We start from the raw sequence: 24,339 nt of genomic DNA, 5'->3' as shown, positions 1-24,339 counted from the left end.
GTAGAATATACACAAAAAGAAATTTAAAAGAGAAAATTGTTCACTACAAAGAAATCAACAAAATGCAAATGAAAATAGTAATGGAGGAAATGAGGGCTTAAAAAGCTATAAGACATACAGAAAACCAATATTAAAATGGCATAGGTTTGGCCCTTTTTTGTCAGTAATTACTTTGGCTGTAAGTGGATTAAACTCTCATAAAGAGGCAGAGATTGGCAGAACAGATTTATAAAAAAAATTATTCATCCATATGCTATACAACAAGAGATTCGCTTTAAATCTAAAGACACAAATAGGTTGAAACTCAAAGGATGAAAAAAGATACTCCTTGTAAATAGTTACCAAAAGAGACCTAGAGTTCCTACGCTAATAACAAAATGATCTAAGTTACCAGAAATAAAGAATGACATTATATGTTGATAAAAGGGCCAGTCATTAAGTGTGTGTGTTTGTGTGTGTTAAGTCACTTTAGTCATGTCCAACCCTTTGTAACCCCATGGACTGTGGCCTGCCAGGCTCCTCTGTCCAAGGGATTCTCCAGGCAAGAATACTGGAGTGGGTTGCCACGCCTTCCTCCATCTTCCCCGCCCAGGGATCGAACCCACACCACTTTATGTCTCCTGCATTGGCAGGCGGGTTCTTACCATTAGCACCACCTGGGAATCCCAGTTCATTAAGACGCTGTGACAATTATACATAGGCCAAACAGAAACCAAAATATATATTGCAAACTTTGACAGAGTTGAAAAAAGAAATAGACATTCTACCTCAATACTTCACCTTCAATAATGATAGGAAAAACATATAGAAGATCAATAAGGAGTTAGAGGATTTAAGCAATATCATAAACCAGTTAGATGTAATAGACGTATACAAAGTGTAGATGCCAACGACAGCAGGATATGCATTCCTCTCAAGTGACATGGAATGTTCTCCATGGGAAGCCAGGCCCTCCTTGTAAGGCTCTCCCTGTTTGAGGACCTCTCCAGGCCTCGAGTGTTAGGAGCCTGATGAGATTTAGGATCCTGGACATTTGAGAAGTAAAATAACTTGGAGACTTTTGCCAGATCGTTCTTTGTCCGTTATGCCTTCCTTCTTATCGGGTACGTTATGGGAACAGCCAATGAGTTCCCCTGAATAGCGTCTTTTTATTTAGTAGAGTTTTTATTGTAATACATTCAGTGGCCCCATGTCCCAGTGCAGCCTCCCCCATTCCTTAGACTTGGGGTTTGACCCCCAACCAGAACAGCAGAACCAGACAACCGGGCCTGGTTGTCTAAGTTGAACCCAGACAGCATTTCAAAGTCGCGTTACATTTCTTTTTTGTCCACGTTTGATTTCTCTCGGGCTTCTTGGCTCTCAGGAGGCAGTGTGGGTGTTGGCTAAGTGTGAAAGCATTTCTGGATCTTGATGTTTGTTAAAGAATGGTGTGCAGTATGCTGTCAAAGGGAGGTCACTACAAAGTAGCTGAATATCTCGGGCTAACCCTCTACTGCCATGGGATTGAATGGAACCACATCCTTTACTGATAAGCTATTGCAGTGGCTTGTATTACAACAGAAGAACACGTTTTTCTCCCGAGGGGTGATGCGTGTATACTCTGCACATCTTCTTGGGCAACCCAGCACAGAATATTGGTAGATATAATCTGAAGAGGGTAGGAGAATAATCAGGCCACAGGTTAGACATAGGAATGTTCCCAAGTGAGCAGTCCCTCCCTTTCCTCCTGTCCCCATAGGTAGACCCTGGACTTGAAGCCCCTTCCACAAAAGGGGCAGTTTCCTTCCAGGGTGACTTGCTTCTGCTCCCAATGCCCGCACACATTTACAGCAAAGTTGTTGTAACAGACAAACTCGATTAGGGATTCAGTCACTGAGTACAAGAAATGCAAAGAAATTTGGAGACCATCCATCAAAACCCCATCACTGAACAGGTGAGAAACTGTAACAAAGTCAATGTCCCATCCCTCCCCATTCTCCTGCCTGCCTCTCACCTCCGGTGTAATGTTGAGAGTATACTTCTTTGGTCTGGCATGCTAAATCAGGATATCTGGGTTGGCAGGAACCTAAATTCTTTCTGCAGTTTTTGCCAATATATTCATCACAGGAGGTGCAAGAAATCAATCTCATGGTAGGATCTGGACAATACGGGAGAACCACAGGGTGAGAAAAAGGAATGCCAAGTAGTGAAGGGGAAGAGAGCCAGGCTGCTGCTGTAGGTGTCAGGATTGAGGGCAGAAGACCAGACTTCCCAGGCCTTCCTCCTTGCTCCTTGAAGATGCTCTCTGCAGAGCCAGATCTACCAAGGAATCTGTTTTAGAGTCACACGGTAACCAGGAAGCCCTCTCCCTTCTTTCTTTTCAAGTTCACCCTGCAGCTGTGGGTTTGAAAGGGGCAATGAGATGGGCATTTCATTGCTAGTAGGGCTGGGTGAGGTTAGTTGAGAGAGATGGCCCAGAATCTAATGGGGGAGAAGAAGGAGGAGGATCTCCCTTCTGAGCTTTCTTATTAAGCCCTGGGTGTTAGTTGATGAGTCTAACTTTTCCAGCTATTCATGCCTCAATTGTTCTTTTTTTTTTCAATAAAATAGTATTTTTTTTTGAAAGTTGCTCAGTTGTATCTAACTCTTTGCAGCCCCAAGGACGTAGCCCTCCAGGCTCCTCTGTCCATGGAATTCTCCAGGCCAGAATACTGGAGTGGGTAGCCATTCCCTTCTCTAGGGGATCTCCCCAATCCAGGAATCAAACCCAGTCGCCCGCATTGCAGGCAGATTCTTTACAACTGAGCCACCAAGAAAGCCCAAGGATACTGGAGTGGGTAGTCTATCCCTTCTCCACTGGATCTTCCTGACCCAGGAATCAAACTGGGGTCTCCTGCATTGCAGGTGGACTCTTTACCAGCAGAGCTACCAGGGAAACCCACTGAATCTTTTTTTTTTTTCAATAAAATAGAATTTAGAATGAGTTTATTAACTGGAGAAGGGAATGGCTTCCCACTCCAGTATTCATGCCTGGAGATTTCCATGGACAGAGGGGGCTACAATCTATGGGGTCACAGAGTCGGACACGACCAAGAGACTAACACATACACATGAGTTTCTTAAGTGTGTAAGAGCAGTTCATAAGCCGGAAGCTTTCAAATTTGAGACTGATATGAAGCTCAGAGACCTGATGTTACAGGATGACTTACAGAGTGAAAACAAGGAAGTCGTTTAACATTACAATGATTGGTTATTACAGTGGGATGTTCAGAGGGCAGGGATTGGTTAGAAGTGATTGCTATTGTTTGTTTAGTTGCTAAGTTGTGTCCGATTCTTTGTGAACCCGTGGACTGTAGCCCGCCAGGCTCCTCTGTCCCGGGAATTTCCCAGGCAGCAAGAATATTGAATGGGTTGCCATTTCCTCCTCCAGGGGATCTTCCTGATCCAGGATCTAACCCAAGTCTCCTGCATTGGCAGGTAGATTCTTTATTGCTGAGCCACCTGGGAATCCCTAGATGACTTAAGTTTCTTTTGATTATCAGAGGCATTTATAAGAAATAACTCCTTGGTAGCTCAGATGGTAAAGAATTGCCTGCAATGCAGGAGACCCAGGTTAAATCCCTGGGTCGGGAAGATCTCCTGGAGAAGGAAGTGGCTACCCACTCTAGTATTCTTGCCTGGAGAATTCCATGGGCAGAGGAGCATAGTGGGCTACAGTTCATGGGGTCACAGAGTCAGACACGACTAACAGACTCTCAATTTCATTCACTTCAGTCCAAGAGTTCGATTTGATTTTGCTCAGCCCCAGTAATTCTTTATCATTCCTTTCCCTCACACCATTCTTGGAGTGAGAGCGTGGAGAGCTACTGAGCGGCAGGAGCAGCAGGGTCTTCAGGAACGGTTTTGATGATTGGGAAGGGAAGAAGCAGCCGCTGAGGCTCAGGGGCTTGGCTCCAGCAAAGGCTGTCTCTGTAGCTCCTGCTCCCCAATTAGGTCTTTTTGGACATTTCTCCCGGCCCCCATCACCCTGCCCCTCTGCCTCCCTGCTGTTGGACTCACCCTCTCTGAAAGACCAGCACAGAAGCACGAGGGTTCCAGGGAGCAGGAGGAATAGGAGCCAATCCATACACTCTGAGGAGAGGGCAAAGAGGCAGGCAATCTCACGGAAGTGCTTAGCGATGGTGCACCAGACAGGATGCGGAATGGAACTGCAGCTGTGGTTCCCTCCTCATCTGCTCTGTGAGTTATGCCCTGGGCTGTAAGAGCTACACTTCCTCTACCTATATCGGGAGTCCCTGCCTGTAAGGTCGTGGGTGTTCTGCTTCCTCTTCTCATTCCACCGCCAACGTGGGGACTCAACCAAGAAATTTGCATGGGAAAGAGGTGACCTTCCTCAAGATAGTAAGAACCTCATCCCAGAGAAGACAGGGGATCTAAGTAAAGCAGAGATGGAAGTCACCTTCAGAGTCCACATTTTCTCGGCTTATTCAACTTACTGTGCGTAAAGCTGCAGACTGTCCCCCTGAGCCCAGGTATTGGGCTTTGCTTTGCAGGCATTACAAGTGCACGGAACACTCCCGTGTTGTGTTGGGTTCCTCGACTGAGCCAAATCTCCTAACACTGGTCTGGTAAAAGGAGAGATCACTCAGGTGAAGGTAAGGAACTAGCTCACCTCAGATTTGGGGAATGTCTGATAAGAATGGAGTTGGAGGGACTTCCCTGGTGGTCCAGAGGTTAAGAAACTGTCGATCCCTGATCCAGGAAGATCCCATGTGCTGTGGGGCAACTAAGCCCGGGAGCCATAACTAATGAGGCTGTGCGCTTAGAGCTCGAGCTCTGTAACAAAAGAAGCCACCGCAATATTCATTGCTCTCCCCAACTGGAGAATAACCCCTGTTCACCACAACTAGAGAAAGCCTGTGCACAGCGGTGAAGACCCAGCCCAGCCAAAGAACAAAGTAATTAATTAATGGAGTTGGAGACTACAAATTCAGTTATCATTAAAAAATGTCCAGCACAAGGAACCTAGCAAACCCTATTTTATCAAAATCCTCTCTATGTCCCCTTGTCTTTGAATGACCTGGAAAACTTTTGTTTCCCGAACTTTAACTCTTTATATATGCCTTCCCTTCCCTTGAAGACTCTGTGAAATGAAAATATCTCCTGCTGTATCAATAAACAAGAAATGTCACAGCCATCAGTGACTTCTGGCCTCCACATGTGAATGAGAGTCCCAAAACTTCGATCCAGTGGATGGTCTCCCCACCAGCCCAGAGACTGCAGAGGAGCTGGAGGAATGCAAGAAGCAGCTATCTGCCACTGCTTAAGGTGAAAAAGGAAACAGGATTTGCATCTCACGCTGGTCAGAATGGCTGCCATCAAAAAGTCTACAAACAATAAATGCTGGAGAGGGTGTGGTGAAAAGGAAATCCTCGTACACAGCTGGTGGGAATGCAAACCAGTACAACCACTACAGAGAACAGAGTGGAAATTCCTTTAAAAAGTGGAAATAGAACTGCCATATGACCCAGCAATACCACTGCTGGGCATACACATCAAGGAAACCAGAATTGAAAGGGACACACGTACCCCAGTGTTCATTGCAGCCCTGTTTACAATAGCTAGGACTTGGAAGCAACATAGATGTCCATCAGCAGATGAATGGATAAGGAAATGGTGGTACATATACAAAATGGAATAATACTCAGCTATAAAAAAGAATGCATTTGAGTCAATTCTAATGAGGTGGATGAAACTGGAGCCTATTATACAGAGTGAAGCAAGTTGGAAAGAGAAACACCAATACAGTGTATTAACGCATATATATAGAATTTAGAAAGATGGTAAAAATGATCCTATATGCAAGGCAGCAAAAGAGACACAGATGTAAAGAACAGACTTTCGGACTCTGTTGGAGAAGGTGAGGGTGGAATGATTTGAGAGAATAGAACTGAAACATGTATATATTACCATATGTAAAACAGATGACCAGTGCAAGTTCGAAGCATGAAGCTGGGCACTCAAAGCCAGTGCTCTGGGACAACCCAGAGGGATGGGATAGGGAGGGAGGTGGGAGGGGAGCTCAGAATGGGGGGACACATATGCACCTGTGGCTGAGTTATGTCAGTATATGGCAAAAACCACCACAATATTGTAAAGTAATTATCCTCCAATTAAAATAAACCAATTTAAAAAAAAGAAACAAGATTTGGCCCCAAATAGCTGAGGTGCATATGAGAGGAATGAATTCCATGAGCCCAGAGGCTTGCATCTTCCCATATATAGAATGCTAAATTCCTTAAATTAATACCTAATCTTTGATGTTCAGACTGCCTGCTCCCTTTGTTGCAAACTTGTATATAACCTGACTCCCCCTCCCACCTCCTTGGAGCAATTTTCTCAGAGTTACTGAGATCCTGTCTCCCAGGCTTCTGCTCGGGAGGCTCGGGAGGCTCGGGAGTCCTAAATCTTCCCAACAAAAGAAATAACTCTACTTTCAGTTTGTGAAGACAACAGGATTAGTTGGTTGGATAGCTAAGATCCCACATGCCTTCTGGCCAAAAAACCAAAACATAAAACAGAAGCAATATTGTAACAAATTCAATAAAGACTTAAAAAAAGAAAAAAAACAAAAACCCTTCAGGGAGCTCAGCATTTTTTTTTTTTTAAAGAGCATGAACCACTCGTCTCATGGCAAGCCCTGCAATAAATCTCTCTCTGCTCCAAACTTATTTTGTTTGGCCTCACTGTTCATCAGGAACATGGACTTGTACCTATAGAGAGACTGACGCTGGCAAAGGCCAACTCCAAGCACTTCCTAATCTGCAGCTCTGGGAGAGAACTGAACCTACCTGCATGGAGACAGCCTGGAGGGCCTGGGATGTGGCCCCAGCCAAATCTCTGAGCCCATTATTAATCAACTCTCAGTTCAGTTCAGTCGCTTAGTCGTGTCCGACTCTTTGCGACCCCGTGAATTGCAGCACGCCAGGCCTCTCTGTCCATCACCAACTCCTGAAGTCTACCCAAACCCATGTCCATCGAGTCGGTGATGCCATCCAACCATCTCATCCTCTGTCGTCCCCTTCTCCTCCCGCCCCCAATCCTACCCAGCATTAGGGTCTTTTCCAATGAGTCAACCCTTCGCATGAGGTGCCCAAAGTATTGGAGTTTCAGCTTCAACATCAGACATTCCGATAAACACCCAGGATTGATCTCTTTTAGGATGGATTGATTGGATCTCCTTGCAGTCCAAGGGACTCTCAAGAGTCTTCTCCAACACCACAGTTCAAAAGCATCAATTCTTCGGTGCTCAGCTTTCTTCACCATCCAACTCTCACATCCATACATGACCACTGGAAAAACCATAGCCTTGACTAGACGTACTTTTGTTGGCAGAGTAATGTCTCTGCTTTTAAACATGCTATCTCGGTTGGCCATAACCTTCCTTCCAAGGAGTAAGCATCTTTTAATTTCATGGCTGCAATCACCATCAGCAGTGATTTTGGAGCTCCAAAAAATAAAGTCTGACACTGTTTCCACTGTTTCCCCATCTATTTCCCATGAAGTGATGGGACCAGATGCCATGATCTTAGTTTTCTGAACGTTGAGCTTTAAGCCGACTTTTTCACTCTCCTCTTTCACCTTCATCAAGAGGCTCTTTAGTTCTTCTTCACTTTCTGCCATAAGGGTGGTGTCATCCGCATATCTGAGGTTATTGATATTCCTCCCGGCAATCTTGATTCCAGCTTGTGTTTCTTCCAGCCCAGCGTTTCTCATGATGTACTCTGCATATAAGTTAAATAAGCAGGGTGACAATATACAGCCTTGATGGACTCCTTTTCCTATTTGGAACCAGTCTGTTGTTCCATGTCCAGTTCTAACTGTTGCTTCCTGACCTGCATACAGGTTTCTCAAGAGACAGGTCAGATGGTCTGGTATTCCCATTTCTTTCAGAATTTTCCACAGTTTATTGTGATCCACACAGTCAAAGGCTTTGGCATAGTCAATAAAGCAGAAATAGATGTTTTTCTGGAACTCTCTTGCTTTTTCGATGATCCAGCAGATATTGGCAATTTGATCTCTGGTTCCTCTGCCTTTTCTAAAACCAGCTTGAACATCTGGAAGTTCACGGTTCACGTATTGCTGAAGCCTGGCTTGGAGAATTTTGAGCATTACTTTACTAGCATGTGAGATGAGTGCAATTGTGCAGTAGTTTGAACATTCTTTGGCATTGCCTTTCTTTGGGATTGGAACGAAGACTGACCTCTTCCAGTCCTGTGGCCACTGCTGAGTTTTCCAAATTTGCTGGCATATCGAGTGCAGCACTTTCACAGCATCACCTTTGAGGATTTGAAATAGCTCAACTGGAATTCCATCACCTCCACTAGCTTTGTTCGTAGTGATGCTTTCTAAGGCCCACTTGACTTCACATTCCAGGATGTCTGGTTCCAGGTGAGTGATCACACCATCGTGATTATCTGTGTCGTGAAGATCTTTTTTGTACAGTTCTTCTGTGTATTCTTGCCACCTCTTCTTAATATCTTCTGCTTCTGTTAGGTCCATACCATTTCTGTCCTTTATTGAGCCCATCTTTGCATGAAATGTTCCTTTGGTATCTCTAATTTTCTTGAAGAGATCTCTAGTCTTTCCCAATCTGTTGTTTTCCTCTATTTCTTTGCACTGATCGCTGAGGAAGGCTTTCTTATCTCTCCTTGCTATTCTTTGGAACTCTGCATTCAGATGGGAATATCTTTCCTTTTCTCCTTTGCTTTTCGCTTCTCTTCTCTTCCAAGCTATCTGTAAGGCCTCCTCAGACAGCCATTTTGCTTTTTTGCATTTCTTTTCCATGGGGATTTTCTTGATCCCTGTCTCCTGTACACTGTCACGAACCTCTGTCCATAGTTCATCAGGCACTCTGTCTATCAGGTCTAGACCCTTAAATCTATTTGTCACTTCCACGGTATAATCATAAGGGATTTGATCTAGGTCATACCTGAATGATCTAGTGGTTTTCCCTACTTTCTTCAATTTACGTCTGAATTTGGCAATAATCAACTCTACTCGAATATAAAATAGAAAGTTTTTTTTTTTTTTAAAGAAATGTCAGGTCTTTGTTTGTTTGTTTGTTTATTTGTGGCTGTGCTGGGTCTTCATTGCTGCTCTCAGGCTTTCTCTAGTTGTGGTGCACAGGCTTCACACTGCTTTGGCTTCTCTTGATGTGGAGCACAGGCTTCAGTAGTTGCAGCTCATGGGCTTATCTTCCCTGGGGCACGTGGGATTTTCCCAGACCAGGGATCGAACTGGTGTCTCCTGCATTGCAAGCCAAATTCTTAACCACTGGACCACCCTAGAAATGATGGGTCTTGGGTAACACTTTGCAGAGAGAGCCAATAGGACTCGCTAGTTGAATGTGTGATGGGGTGGGGAACCAGGAGAGAAGAAAGAGAAATCTCTGAGGACCCTTAGTTTTTAGCCTGAGCAAATGAGTGAATGGTGCAGTTACGGGGTGACATGGGAAAGAATGTGAGGAAAAGGAGGTAAACCTGGAGGCAGTTGGGAGGGTGGTGTGTGGAGGGTATGATGTTGGACTGAGTTAGAGTATGAAATCAATTTTTTGTTTGGGGGGCACGTTAGATCTGAAATGTCCATCAAATGTAGATATTAAAAAAGGCAGTGAGGGGACTTCCCTGGTGGTCCAGTGACTAAGACTTTGCGCTCCCAATGCAGGTTTGATCCCTGGTTCAATCCCTGGCCAGGAAAATAGATCCCATATGCTGCAACTAACACATAACACAGCCAAATAAATAAATGTCTTAAAAAGTTTAAAAAGGCAGTGGGGAGTTTAGAAGAGAAGATAAAGATTTGTGAGTTATCAGTGTATTGAGGGTATTTAGAACTATGATACCTATTCACTGCTGCTGCTAAGTCGCTTCAGTCACGTCCAACTCTGTGCAACCCCATAGACGGCAGCCCACCAGGCTCCCTAGTCCCTGGGATTCTCCAGGCAAGAAGAGTACTGGAGTGGGTTGCCATTGCCTTCTCCAATGCATGAAAGTGAAAAGTGAAAGTGAAGTCGCTCAGTCGTGTCCAACTCTTAGCGACCCCATGGACTGCAGCCCACCAGCTCCTCCATCCATGGGATTCTCCAGGCAAGAGTACTGGAGTGGGGTGCCATTGCCTTCTCCCCCTATTCACTAGAGGAGTTAATTAATAGGGTAAGAGGACCAAGGACTGCGGAAGGCATATTATGTCCATAGCCTCAGATTTTTGGTACTGAAAAGATAAAGAAAAACAAAAACCTGAAACTCAAGCCACAGATGTTATTATGTGTTGCTGTTGTTGCTGCTGCAGTTATTATCTGCAGTGCTATTGTTATTGTTATTTTGTACAGCTCTTGTGTGTTGGCCTGCACAGAGGCCATGCCCCATAAACACTGTTTTCAGTCTGGCTCTCACAGTGTGGCCTATGCTCCTTGCCAAGAATCCTCCTGAACAAGTACAGTCAGATTCGTATCTGCTGATTGTCTTCCGAGGATCAGCCCAGAAGAATAGGGGCAGTTGGGATAATGGAAGTAGCAGAAGTAGGGCCCCCAATCCAATAGCCCATAAAGCCAAGTGGTGGTACCAACTGGTAGGAGATGGGACAGAAGACAGAGGGTAGACTACTGACGCAGAGCGAGAAACGAAAAATAACCTGACAATTAAATATGTATATATTATGATTCAAATTAAGCTCCAGTATACCTGTGGTACTATTTCATCAATTTTGAAATTACGGAGACCTGAGCAGAAAGTCCTCATCACGATATCTTTGAACCTGAATTCCAGATTTCTACTGGGGAGAGGAACTTTTCTGAGATGAGGAGGGGAGAGTGGAGATGTCACAGGAACCTTTCTTTTAAAAAAAAATTATTTATTTGGCTGTGCTGGGTCTTAGTTGCAGCATGCAAACTCTTAGTTGTAGCATGTGGGATCCAGTTCCCTGATCCGGGATCAAACTTGGGCCCCCTGCTTTGGGAGTGCAGAGTCTTAGCCACTGGACCACCGGGGAAGTCCCTCACTTTCTTGTACTCTGTATGAGCGCACATTCTCAGGAAGTTTCTAAGACATAGAAAGGAGACTGTCCTCTCATTTTGCATTGTCAACAGTTTGGCACATGTTTAAGTCTTTGAAATTATAAGAGTTGGGGTTTTTTTTCCTCGAGTATATTTACAGCTTCTAAATGCACTCATGCCCTCTTGTTCCTTCTCCACCCACTTCTGTATGGTGCCAAGAGTTCCAGGGTTGCCTTGTTCCTTTTCTCACCTGACTAAGCTTTTCACCTCTCATCTGATGCCCATTTGGACTTTAATGACCAGAAACTATCTCATCTCTGACCTCAAGAAGATATTCTGTTCTCCTAACCCCACAGGCTGTGTCCGAGTCTTAGTTCCCAGGCCTAACAGGCTTCCATATCCCTGAACTACTGTGTCCACAACCTGCCTCCTACCCTGTCTTGGGCTATATGAAACTCCCAAGAACACTCCCTGCATTATTGTCCCTCTTTGAAAGCAGGATCCAACCTGACTCTCCCTGGCACTGTAGGTCATGACCAAGGGATGTGCTTCTCTCAGAGTCTCATCTCCTTGACTTTGGTTAGACAACACCTCCAGCAGGTTCATCATTGTATTCCTTCCTCCGAGCCTTTGCCCAGGTTGAAGTGCTTAAAATAATCTCTCTTTCCAACTTTCATTCCTTCTTTCTTCATTCCTCCAAGCAGCTTCATCATCCCAGCTCTGTAATGACAGCTCTCCTGTACTCCAGGGACCAGAAGAAAGCTTGATTCTTTAACCAACGCTCATAAGACTCCCTTTCAAGGGATGTAATTCAACAAATGCTCAGAAAAACAAATATCGGATATTAACACATATATATATGGAATCTAGAAAGATAGTACTGACACACTTCTCAGTTTGGGAATTTTACGGCCAATCACCTCAAACACAAGAACATTACAAGAGTTTTAAAAATCTTGCCAAGTGATTAAGAATCCTTGGCCTGTGGAAACCAACTGCCTTCTTCCCACAGGAGAACTTTATAGCATCGTGCTCAGGGGTTGGGTGAAGCTCTGTTTAAATCTAATTCTTCACCTGCTGGACATGTGACCTTGTGTGTGTCCTTTAACCTCTCTGACCTGGGGGGATTTTTTTTCACTAGAGAATATATATAATATATTTATCTATCAAGAAGAATTGTGAGGGCTAAATTAGCACACTTGAGCTATTTAACTGTTTTAAAATATAGCTTTTGAGGAGGCCAGGAGACATCATCAGTGGAAATGTCAGAGGAGGGAACTCTGAAGGACAGTCCCCCTCAGAGAAACATTGACCACAAGAGTAAAAGTCATCACAATCAACTTTGTCTCAGGTTTACAGCAACCACGGAAAGGATGAATCTGAATGAGACAGTTTCCACATGGTAGGAAAGCTTTGTGGCATTTTTAAAATAATAGCTTTTCTCCCAACTTGCTCCCTCCATCTACACACACACACGCACACACACACACACACACACACACACACACACACACACACACAGGAAATAACAGGGGGAATCTATATACAGAACTTCAGTAAACTGGTCAGGGATAGTCTCTCTGAACACTAATTGTTTTTATAATCTGAAGGGATACCATTTATTTTTGTTTCTTAAAAAAATTTTTTATATTGGAATATAGTTGATTAACAGCGTTATGATAGTTTCAGGTGCACAGCAGAGGGACTCAGCCATACATATACATGTGTCCATTCTCCCCCAAAGTACCCTCTCATCCAGGCTCTCACATGACATTGAGCAGAATTTAAAGGGATACATGTAAAACCTTACTAATAAACTCAGCAAAGCAGAGGGCTATACGCCACCTTGGGACTGCTGGTCTCTGAGCATGGCTTTCACTTACTGGTGAATTTACCATGAAAAGTAGAAGACAAATCTCTTATTTCTCCTTTGCTGAAGTCGTTAGAAAGAGTTCTCTTGGTGAATAGCCAGAGTTGGCTGATGCAGCAGATTGGAAGCCCAGGGCCTTTGATTTGAGCTGTAAGCTACAACAGGAACAATGGGTAGATAGATTATTGGCTACTTCATTGTTGTTGTTGACTACCTCCCTAGTCACTTTAACATCATTTTATCTTCTCCCACCCTCAGCACCATTGGTATGAACTATCTAGGGAATTGTGGACATGTTGAACAATTTTGAGAATCCCAGCAAATCCTTGGGGATGGTGAGTCTCATGGTAGAAAAGAATACACATAGAAGGTCTCCCCAGAAACACTTCTCTTATGTTCTTTCCTGGGTATCCACATATTGTCTGAAAATCTCATTTTCACATCCCTCAAGAGGGTAGAACTTCTCTGGCTTCATTTAGTCTCAGCCAACCAGAATGGTGCTGCTCCCTTGCTTTAGGGAAAAAGAGACATGATTTTCTGACTGAACTGTTCCTTCAAACCCTGATCTAGAAGAAATTGTTCTTTTTCTGCCAGATCACTGGTATAAATCCTATGGGTAGTGGGAAAACCCCAGGAGCTTACGGTCACTGGGCTGCCTTGGAACAGTAACTGTGGTTCTTCATCTTGTTGACCTCCCCCAAGGGGTTTCCCTTGTGGCTCAGATGGTAAAGAATCTGCCTGCAATGCAAGAGACACGGCTTCGATCCCTAGGTTGGGAAGGTCCCCTGGAGAAGGGAATGGATATCCACTCCAGTATTCTTGCCTAGAGAATTCCATGCCTGGAGAATTCCACGGAATGAGGAGCTTTCTGGGCTACAGCCCATGGGGTCATAAAGAGTCGGACATGACTGAGCCATTAACACTTCCACTTTCAAGGTGGCATCTGCCTAAGCTGAGAGCTCTTGTCTCAAATCAAATCCTGGCAATCACCATCCGCCCCATTAAGCTCTTCAGAAATGACGTTGTGTGACAATATCTCAATTATCATTGAAGTTCAGGATATTTTTACTGTATTTACCATGAAGAGTAGTGATATGTCTTTTGAAAATAATAGTAACAGTTGGAAAGTGGATGTCTATTCAAGAAATACCATTTTTATTGTTTTGCATGGTAACGGAGATGCAAACCAAAAATCCTAGCTCATCATCTAAACATCTTCTAATCATCTACATAAAGATATAACTGAGTACTCAGCTAGTCACTTTCAGAGGTGAGGAAAATCCAGGGCTGCTCCTCTGGACTAACTGTACCTCCAGAACCCTGTGATGGAGAGAAAGGCATCGTTGAGTACAGGTTTCCAGACGCCATGTGAAGAAGGTAAGTGTTAGTCACTCAGTCGTGTCCACCTCTTTGGACTGTAGCCTGCCAGGCTCCTCTGTCCATGGAATTCTCCAGGCAAGAATACTGGAATAGGTTGCCATTCCCTTCTCCAGGGGATCTTCCCAACCCAGGGCTCAAACACGGGTCTCTTGCATCGCAGGTGGATTCTTTACCATCTGAGCCAAGGCATAAGATCTGACTCCACGTGAGGTTTGAAGCAATAAGCAAAAGGGATTCTTTCCTGAATACTTTTAAGTCATGGGTCTGTAATTTATGACATAAGAATGATTATTTTGGGTGCCCTAAGAGGATTAGAAAAAGGATTAGAAACACTGAGAAAAGGTATGGACTGTGACTCAGTAAGAAAATCAGGTATTATGGGATACTAAGACCAGGAATGTGGATTTGAGGAGATTTTAGGAGAAAAATAAGCTAATAAAATAGAGTTCCGGGGCTTCCCTGGTGGTCCAGTAGCTAAGAATCTGAACTCTCAATGCAGGGGCCCTGGGGTTTGATCCCTGGTCAGGGAAATAGATCTCGTATGCCACAACTAAGATTTAGTACAACAAAATAAATACTTAAAAAAATAGTGTTCAAATATAAACAAGGAGTTCAGGTGGATTGGTAAAGCTGAGAAGGGAACATTTCTGCTTTAGGAGAAGGGATATAATAATATCAACAAAGTGTAATGAAGTGAGGAGACAGTTTCTGGTGGGGTAGAGGAAGAAAACCTTCCCTCCTTTTGTGTGGGCTGCCATTAGCCAAAGAATTAAATACAGAATTCCTAGAAGGAAAGGAGGGGAGATCTCAAAGGTCAAAGAAAGGAATGTGGGGATGCAAGAGAAGATGCTAAGTTTCCCAGCGTTGAGAGCAGGAAAGGGACAGGTCTGCCAGTGGGTATGCAGAACACAGGGCTTCCCAAGTGGCTGAGAGGTAAACAACCTGACCATCAATGGGTGTTCGATCCCTGGGTCAGGAAGATCCCCTGGAGGAAGTGGCAACCCACTCCAGTATTCTTGCCTGGAGAATCCCAAGGATTTTCCTAGAATCCACAGCCTCAATCCCCTCCACGGGAATTCTACGTTCAGTCACCACCCCAGTTGGTTACCTCGTCCCTCTCAGAGTTGACGTAACTGCCCCTCCTCATACCTGGCTGGCTCAGCATCAAGTGGGAGGGACCAGCTGACCTCCCTCCAGGAGAAGTAATCTCAAACCTCTCTCTTAATAAAAGCCTAAATCTCAATCATCGGGAAACTCCAAGTATGAGAAGACACTTCCTCCAGTCTCTCATCCTCTGCCCCAGTGTTTGCTCTGTTCCAGTTTGACTGACAGTGGGAAACTATTTCCCTCCCGAGCACCCTGTCACCTCGTTTGCACTGAACCTCTCCATCTCTCTTCCCCATTTCCTATAGTACTGCCTTTTAAAAGCTCTTTGGTTACCCCTCTTTTGGACTTCCTATATTCCAATTATTTACACTCACATTCTCTCAGATTTTTTTTTGATATGGGCCATTTGAAATTCTTTATTGAATTTGTTACAATAGTGTTTCTGCTTTATATTTTGGTTTTTTGGCTGTGAGGCACGTGGGATCTTAGCTTCCTAACCAGGAATCGAACCTTCACCCCCTGCATTGGAAGGCCAAGTCTTAAACACTGGACGGCCAGGGAAGTCTCTTCTCTCAGCTTTGATGAGCGTCTCCGTGTAAATGTCTCTGAATCTAACCCGGCTTGCCCTGATTTATCCTTGTCTTCTCCCACACTGTGGTCCAGTGAAAAGATCACAGGACATGGCATCAGAGCTTCCTGAATGCTAGCACTGAAATAAATCAGACCCAGGAATTACCTAGGCAGTCCCTCTTCCTCACAATTTGCCAAAAAAGAAACATTTTAGAGTTCTTGGCTTCCCTTGAAGCAGGAAACACCTTTGAAGGACATCTGTAACGTCCCCACCCCTAGCCCTTCCTGGGAAAGCCCAACCTGGTAGATATATAAAGAGGCACCTTGCAGCTTCCTGCTCCAACCTGCTCTTTCCTCCCTCTGAGATGGACAAGTCCCTCCTGCTAGGGCTCCCTGTCCTCCTCTGCTGCTTTCGAGGTGAGAGTCCCTGTGGTTGACAGTTGGAGAGGTGTGTCCAGGATCTTGGAATGGGTCGGGGTTCCCATGACAGAGGTTCTCTTATGAGAGTCATATGTAACAGAAGCTGTCATTCTAATGCCATGACTTTCACAGACAATGCATCCCATCCCTGGAACCTTCAGCAAAGTCTTAGTCTGCTTGCAGAAGGAAATAGGTAGATTATAAGGGAATTGATAAGATTTTCATAAAAGCTGTGAGGTGAGTTTGTAAAATGAGGTCTGCAGAGAATATATCTTTTTGTTTTTTTTTCCTTAACAGTACTATATGGGTCATTTGCAGACCAAGAACATGAAAGTGAGTAGAAACAGATCAGTGGTGTGGGAAGGGCAATTTGAGGGGAGGGGGAGGTGAGAGGGGATGTATGAGCATTGAGGGTTGACAGGAATCCAGAGACAAACCTTGGATTCCAACACTTGGTCACTGCTTCCAGCAGGATGGGGCTGGGGTGGAAACTGACTTTGAGCCTGATGTAAAAACACAAGCAGCGGGTGCCAGGGGAAAGGATCTTGTGTTAAAAGATGAGGGAAAGGGAAAGGGGGAAGTGGAATGTTGATTTTTCAGGCGCTAGCTGGCTAAATCCACAGAGTAGCAATTTCATGAATTTCAGAGGCTTTGTCACCTTGTCAGCTTTCTGCTGCCTGTGGATAAGAAAGTCAGAGAGGTCAGTTAAAATGAAGGGGATGTGGGACTTTTCTGGGGGTCTAGTGGTTAAGAATCTGCCTGTCAAAGCAGGGGACACCGGCTCAATCCCTGGTCTGAGAAGATCCTACACACCCCAGGGCAGTTACTGAGTCCGAGTTCTCTATCTAGCCCGTGAGCAGCAACAAAGAGAAGCCGCTGCAATGAGAAGGCTGGGCCTTGCAACCAGAAAGTAACCCCCAGTCGCGGCAACTAGAGAGTGTTGGTGTGTAGCAAGGGAGACCCACAGTTCAGCCAAAAATAAAGTAATTTAAAAAAAGAAGGCAATGAGGCACTCATACACACACACAAAATGTTCATTTATCTTTCTTCCTCGAGTCTGTGCTGTATCCTAAGGGGTGGTGGAGAAGCTGAGAGGCCCTCGAGAGGTGAAGAGAGCTGAAATGAGGGAGAGCTACAGAGATGCCCTGAGATGGAAACTAGGCTTTGGAGGGACAGAAGGGCCCAGAGTGGCTCCAGGTGAAGAGTTCAAAATGGGCCTCGTGTGTTTACGAGGATTACAGCGACGCGAGGCAAGGGTAAATCTTAGAGAAAATTGCAGCTACGTGTTATTTTTCTTTGCCAGCACAGCCCGTGAACTACTTGTTGGTGAACGCCATTTTCCTGGTGAGTATGAGGAGGATACGACCTGATGTGCTCAGCTTTAATTTTGTTCCTCTTTTCCTTATCCTCCAGCCTGTTCTATGAGCTAAAACTCCAGAGACCGTAAACTCTAGCCCTTCTCTTGGCTCAGCCTGTTTGATAGTGGTGGATGCCCTCCCTTCATGGGTCTCCAGAAAGCCCTTGGGCCTCCCAGAAGACTTCAGATTTGAAAGGGAAGATGGGTCCTTTCATAGCAGCGCTTTCACATCTACTTCCCTACTCTCTGGCCCAAATTATAGAAATTATTCAGTGTAGGACGTGCCACATCCAGTTTCCGAGACAGAAGTGTTCCAGAGGCAGAGGACTATGTATTGCAGTGAAAGACGAGGCTTGCACAACTGGGAGGATTTTCAAAAGTAAGTTGTGGGTTGGGGGTGGGAGGAGGGGGCTGTGGAAGCAGACAGGGACATGTTGGCTACAGGAGAAAGGAGGGACCTTGCTTCAGATCAATCCTAGTGTTCCTAGTGTGGGTCTATCAGTTGTGTAGGACTCTTTAGGACCGCATGGACTGCAGCCTGCTAGACTCCTCTATTTATGGACTTCTCCGGGTGAGAATACTGGAGTGGGTTGCCATTACCTACTCCAGGGAATCTTCCCAACCCAGGGACCTAACTGGAAGTCTCCTGCATTGCAGGCAGATTCTTTACCGTCTGAGCCACCAGGGAAGCCCTAGGATGACTGAATATCTCCACCCCATCACATGCCATGATGAAAAATAGATAGAGGTGGTCTCTAGGGAGTGGGTATCTACGGCTGTGGAATCAGTATTTTGAGAAGCCTGAACAAAACAGAGGAGACTAAGTTGACGGAAAAGGAAAGGCCAGTGGAGAACAGAGCTAAATGTTAAAGTGAGTCGGGCACTTTGTTTTTTCCCGGCCTGGCCTTCTCTGTGGGGACAGGGTCAGCAATAGATACAGGCTAAGTGGCCCTTCATGGGTAAGTCTGAACAGCATGATTTCTCGGTTTTCCTATCCTTTGTGCTGAGCGATACCTTAGTATTTCTAACCCTTACTTATACCAGTGTCAACATTCTCAGTAGAAACACCCAGCTCTGGCAATCCTTGAATTGCTGCTGTCATTTCAGCCCCACATTCAGGGATTTTTTTTTTTTTTTTTTTTTTTTGCTTTAAACTACTCTGCTATTGTTTCTCTTTTGGGAAGTACCCAGACTGCAGCATCTTCCAATTCTTCAGGTTTAAATAACCAAGACTTGAACTACACAAGGTTGTTTTTTGTACACTGGTGCGGGCTGGGAAGTTTTTTGTTTTTGTTTTGTTTTTAGAAACCTCTATGCTGATAAGTTTCTCTTACTTCTGCAGATGATGGCACTCTCTGGTTAACCTTCAGGGGTTGCCTAAAGAACTGCGCTAATGTGAACAACATAAAGTGGAGTGTCTACCTGGTGAACTTCAGGTGTTGCAGGAGCCATGACTTCTGCAATGAAGACATCTAGAAATCACTGGTTCTTTTCTGGTTCCAGTCTCTGGCTAGGTGACATTCTTGGCTCCACCTCTTCACAGTAATCTAAAAAAACACGTTTTAGATTGGAAACACACGGCTCTGCCTTCTGCATATGTAAGAAGAAAGCCCTCTCTTTTTCCAGATTTTCTGCCATGGCCCCTGGGAGGGGGGTGTATGGGGAACATCTTGAACACAAGATCAATATATCCTGCATGTTGTTATAGAATCCAGTGCATTCACTGAACACCCAAGCTGCTTCAGAGAGGAAGAAGAGGGGGATGGAGAGGGTAGGATGAATTGAGAAAGTGGCATTGACATATATACACTCTATCTGTGTAAAACAGATAACTAGCTGTATGCTGTGTTAGTCACTCAGTCGCGTCCTACTCTTTGTGACTCCACGGACTGTAGCTTGCCAGGCTATTCTGTCCATGGGATTCTCCAGGCAAGAATACTGGAGTGGGTTCCCATGCCCTCCTCCAGGGGATCTTCCTAACTAAGGGATCGAACCTAGGTCTCCCATATTGCAGGCAGATTCTTTACCATCTGAGCCACCAGGGAAGCCCAGATAACTATCGGGTTGCCACGGGGAACCCAGCCTAGTGCTCTGTGATGGCCTAGAGGGGTGCGATGGGGGGAGGTGAGAGGGAGGCTCAAGACAGGAGATAGATGTATATATACACACACATACATACATAATTATGACTGATTTGTGTTGATGTGTGGCAGAAACCAACACAACATTGTAAAGCAATTATCCTCCAATTACAAAATCAATTTAGGAAAAGAAAAGGAAGAAGAGGATAAGTCAATTTGTTTTTCCTGCTCCTTCCCTTCTTTCTGAGGCAGAATATTTTCATTTTTTTCTCTTGGTATTTTTCTTCTTGTCTCACTCCAATTGAGTTTTCTTGAATTTTGTTCATGAATGTTATTCCCAGAGTGAGGAGAAGGGCAGAATGGAGAAAGAAATTCGTGCCTGAACCATGAAGAGAGAAAGATCGTCTGCCGCATAGAATGAGACTCTCTGGGGCTAGGGGTTGGAGAAGAAAGGAGGGTGTGTTTGGAACTCTAGAGATAGTTGGGGAGGACTGGGAGGCAGGCTCAAGAGGGAGGAAATATGTGTATACATACAGCTGATTCACCTTGTGTGTCGGAAACTAACGCAACATTGTAAAGCAATTATACTCCAATAAATAAACATAGCATGAAAAGCATAAAGGGATAAGGAATAAATGCCAGAGTCTTAACAGACAAACTTAAAACAGTGTATAAATTCAGAAAAAGTCATGTCTAAGGGTTGTTTCTGGCATAGTAGATTGCTAATTAAGCTAGCTGTTTTCATGGAAGAGTCCAGCATTCTTTGAAGTCCAAGTTCTTAAAAAAATCTTTTGGTAAGGGAAAAAACATTAACAAAAAAGAGTTTTAGAACTTCCTCCCCATGGATAGGAGAATAAGAATGATACTTTGTGGATGTTTTCAATGTACTTTAGCAGAACTTGCTTTATGACCAAAAATATTTTGTTTTATGCAACTATAGAATATTTTCTCATTCTTTCTTGGACTCTTTAGGATTAATCTAGTATTTGTCATTTTATCTTCTCTACTACCTTATACATTCTTAAAAAATCCTTTTAATAGATATGTCTACTTAACTGTTTACATGCTACGTTAAATTAGTACATTTGCCAATTTATTAGCAACACAATAATATTATTGAATATAAGAATTGGATTCCATTTACTCATTTCTGCTTCTTATGCTACTATTATTGTGGTGAGCTACACTTAACACAAAATTTGCCATTTTAATTATTTTAAATATACAGTTCAGTGGCATTAAGTAATTTCACATTTTTATACAACCATCATCACCATCCATCTCCACGTGGATCTTACACCCATCATCTTTTTCATCCTACAAAACTGAAACTCTGTATCCATCAAACAATACTCCCAATCCCCTGGCAGTCACATTCTACTTTCTGTTTCTAAGTTTCACTATATTAGATACTTCATATAAATGCAGTTATCCAGTGTTTGTCCTTTTGTGACTAATTTCACTTAGCATAATGTCCTCAAAGTTCATCCATGTCATAGAATGTGCCAGAATTTCTCTCATTTTTAATGCTAAATAATATCCCATAGTGTGTACTTATGGCATTTTGTTTATCCATTCATCCATTGATGGACATTTAGGTTACTTCTACCTTTTGGCTATTGCAAATAATATTGCAAGGAACGTAGGTATACAAATGTCCATTCAAGACCCTGCTTTCAATTCTTTTGGATATATACATCCAATTCTGTTCAGTTCAGTTCAGTCACTCAGTCTTGTGTGAAATTATTAAATTGGATGGTAATTCTGTGTTTAAATTTTCAGGAACTGTCATACTGTTTTCCACAGTGGCCATGCTGGTTCACATTCTCACCAAGAGTGGCCTGGGGTTCTAATTTCTCCACATCCTTACCTACACTTGTCTTTTTGTTTTTGTTAGTAGTCATCGTTTTGAGCATGAAATGTTATTTCATTGTGGTTTTTATTTGCATTTCCCTAATGATTAGTGATATTGAGCAACTTTCCATGTGCTTACTGGCCATTTGCATATCTTCCTTGGAAAAATTCAAGTCCTTTTGTCCACATTTTAATCAGCTGACTGTTTTTTAGTTACTGTGTTGTAGGGTTTTTTTATACATTCTGAATACAACTTCTTATCAGGTATACAAATTCCCACTCCATAAGCAGCCTTTTCACTGTGTTGATTCTTTCCTTTGATGCATAGAATTTTTAATTTTGATGTATTCCAATTTATTTTTTCTTCTGCCTCCTATACCTGTTAAAATATTGAGGTATAGTTGATGTACAATATTATATAAGTTACAGGTGTACAATATAATGGTTCACAATGTTTAAAGGTTATATTTCATTTATAGTTATTATAAAATATTGGCTGTATTCCCTGTGATGTACAATATATCCTTGTAGCTTATTTTATACATAATAGTTTGTACATGTTAATCCTCTACCCCTGTATTGCCCTTCCAACTTTCCCCCCTCTCCACTGGTAACCACTAGATTGTCCTCTATATCTGTGAGTCTGCTTATTTTCTCATTATATTCACCAATTTGTTGTATTTTTTGAATTCCTCATGTAAGTAATATCATACAGTTTGTGTTTCTCTGTCTGACTTATTTCACTTAGCATAATACCCTAGGCGTCCATACATGTTGCTGCAAATGGCAAAATTTCATTCTTTCTTTTTTATGGCCAAGTAATATCCCTTTTTTTTTTTTTTGGTGTGTATATACACCAGATTTTAGCAGTTTCTAATGGCTCAGATGCTAAAGAATCTGCCTGCAATGCAGGAGACCTGGGTTCAATCCCTGAGTCAGGAAGATCCCCTGAAGAAGGGAATGGCTACCCACTCCAGTATTCTAGCCTGGAGAATTCCATAGACAGAAGAGCCGGATGGGCTATAGTCCATGGGGTCATAAACAGTTGACTGACTAACACTACTACTTTCACTGTATACACCACATTTTCTTTATCCATTCATCTGCTGATGGACCCTTGGGTTATATCCATATCTTGACTACTGTACATAATGTTTCTATGAATATTGGGTTGCATGTATCTTTACAAATTAGTGTTTTTGCTTTTTTCAGATATATACTCAGGAATGGAATTGCTGGGTCATACAGTAGTTCTGTGCTTCCCAGGGGGCACTAGTGGTAAAGAACCTGCCTGCCAATGCAGGAAACACAGGAGACCTGGGTTGGGAAGATCCCCTGGAAGAGGGCATGGCAACTCACTCCAGTATTCTTGTCTGGAGAATCTCATGCACAGAAGAGCTGGGTGGGCTACAGTCCATAGGGTCGCACAGAGTCAGACATGACTGAAGGGAAGCAGCAGCAGCATCGTAGCTCTAGATTGAGTCTCCTGAGAAACCCCCATCATGTTTTCCACAGTGGCTGCACCAACGTACATTCCCACCAGCAGTGGATGTGGGTTCCCTTTTCTCTACATCCTCACCAGCATTTGTTATTTGTGTTCTTTTTGACAATAGCTATTCTGACATGTGTGAGGTGATATCTCATTGTGGTTTTAATTTGCATTCTCTGATGGTTAATAATGTCGAGAATCTTTTCATGTGACTGTTAGCTAAATCTGTATGTTTCTTCTTTGGAAAAATGGATATCTAGGTCTTCTGCCCATTTTCAATCAAGTTGTTTGTTTTTTGATATTGAGTTGTATGAGCTGTTAGTATATTTTGAATATTAACCCATTGCCAGTCATGTCATTTGCAAATATATTCTCCCATTCCATAAATTGTCTTTTGCTTTGTCAACGGTTTCCTTTGCCTTGCAAAAATTTTTTAGTTAAATTAGGTCCCATTTGTTTATTTTCGCTTTTATGTCTTTTGCTTTAAGAGACTGTTCCAAAATAATTGCATTACCATTTCTATTAGGATGTGTTCTGCCTATGTTCTCTTCTAGGAGCTTTATGGCTTCATGTCTCACACTTAGATTTTTAAACCATTTTATTTTTATATATGATATGAAAGAATGTTCTAATACTATCATTTGTGGCTGTCCAGTTTTTCCAGCACCACTGTTGAAGAGACTGTCTTTTCTCTATTGTATGTTCTTGCCTTTGTTGTAGATAACTGATCATCGGTGTATGGGTTTATTTCTGGGCTCTATTCTGTTCCATTTATCTGTGTCTGCTTCTGTGCCAATACAACCTGTTTTGATTATTATAACTTTGCAGTATAGTCTGAAGTCTGGGAGGATTATACTTCCAGCTTTATTCTTTTTATTCAGGATCACATTGACATTCAGGTCTTTTGTGGTTCTATATAAATTTTAAATTATTTGTTCTACTTCTGTGAAAAATGTCCTGGTATAGACAATGACTGCATTAAATCTATTGACTGCTTTGGGAAGTATGGTAATTTTAATAACATTGATGTTTCTAATTCAAGAGCACAGGATATCTTTGCATTTATCTGTATCATCTTCAACTTCCTTCATCAATATTTTATAGTTTTCAGAGTATAGGTCTTTTACCTCCTTCCTTAAGTTTGTTCCTAGGTATTTTATTCTCTATGTTGCAATTTTA

General features: G+C 43.1%; 1 protein-coding gene and 1 long non-coding RNA gene across 2 annotated transcripts; one reads left to right on the top strand and one right to left on the bottom strand.

Annotated features, from left to right (window-relative positions):
* Window positions 1–1,145: 1,145 nt before the first annotated feature.
* On the bottom strand, window positions 1,146–16,433 carry LOC145523914 (uncharacterized). Its single transcript, XR_014066960.1, has 4 exons — window positions 16,283–16,433; window positions 12,916–13,057; window positions 1,994–2,137; window positions 1,146–1,648 (listed from the first exon to the last, which is right to left on the bottom strand). It is a non-coding gene; the product is annotated as an uncharacterized LOC145523914 (long non-coding RNA).
* PATE1 (prostate and testis expressed 1) lies at window positions 15,780–19,310 on the top strand. The gene is made up of 3 exons (XM_081535168.1): window positions 15,780–16,376; window positions 17,924–18,115; window positions 19,079–19,310. The coding sequence occupies exons 1-3, from the start codon at window positions 16,325–16,327 to the stop codon at window positions 19,210–19,212; spliced, it is 378 nt and encodes a 125-aa protein (XP_081391294.1). The 5' UTR covers window positions 15,780–16,324; the 3' UTR covers window positions 19,213–19,310.
* The last annotated feature ends 5,029 nt before the right edge of the window (window positions 19,311–24,339 follow it).

The sequence above is a fragment of the Giraffa tippelskirchi genome, chromosome 10, assembly GCF_054371585.1.
Source record: "Giraffa tippelskirchi isolate mGirTip1 chromosome 10, T2T-mGirTip1v1.2.pri, whole genome shotgun sequence".
In the NCBI taxonomy this organism is placed as follows: domain Eukaryota; kingdom Metazoa; phylum Chordata; class Mammalia; order Artiodactyla; family Giraffidae; genus Giraffa; species Giraffa tippelskirchi.
The sequence above is the reverse complement of the archived record's forward strand: the minus strand, read 5'-3'. Positions and strand labels throughout refer to the sequence as shown.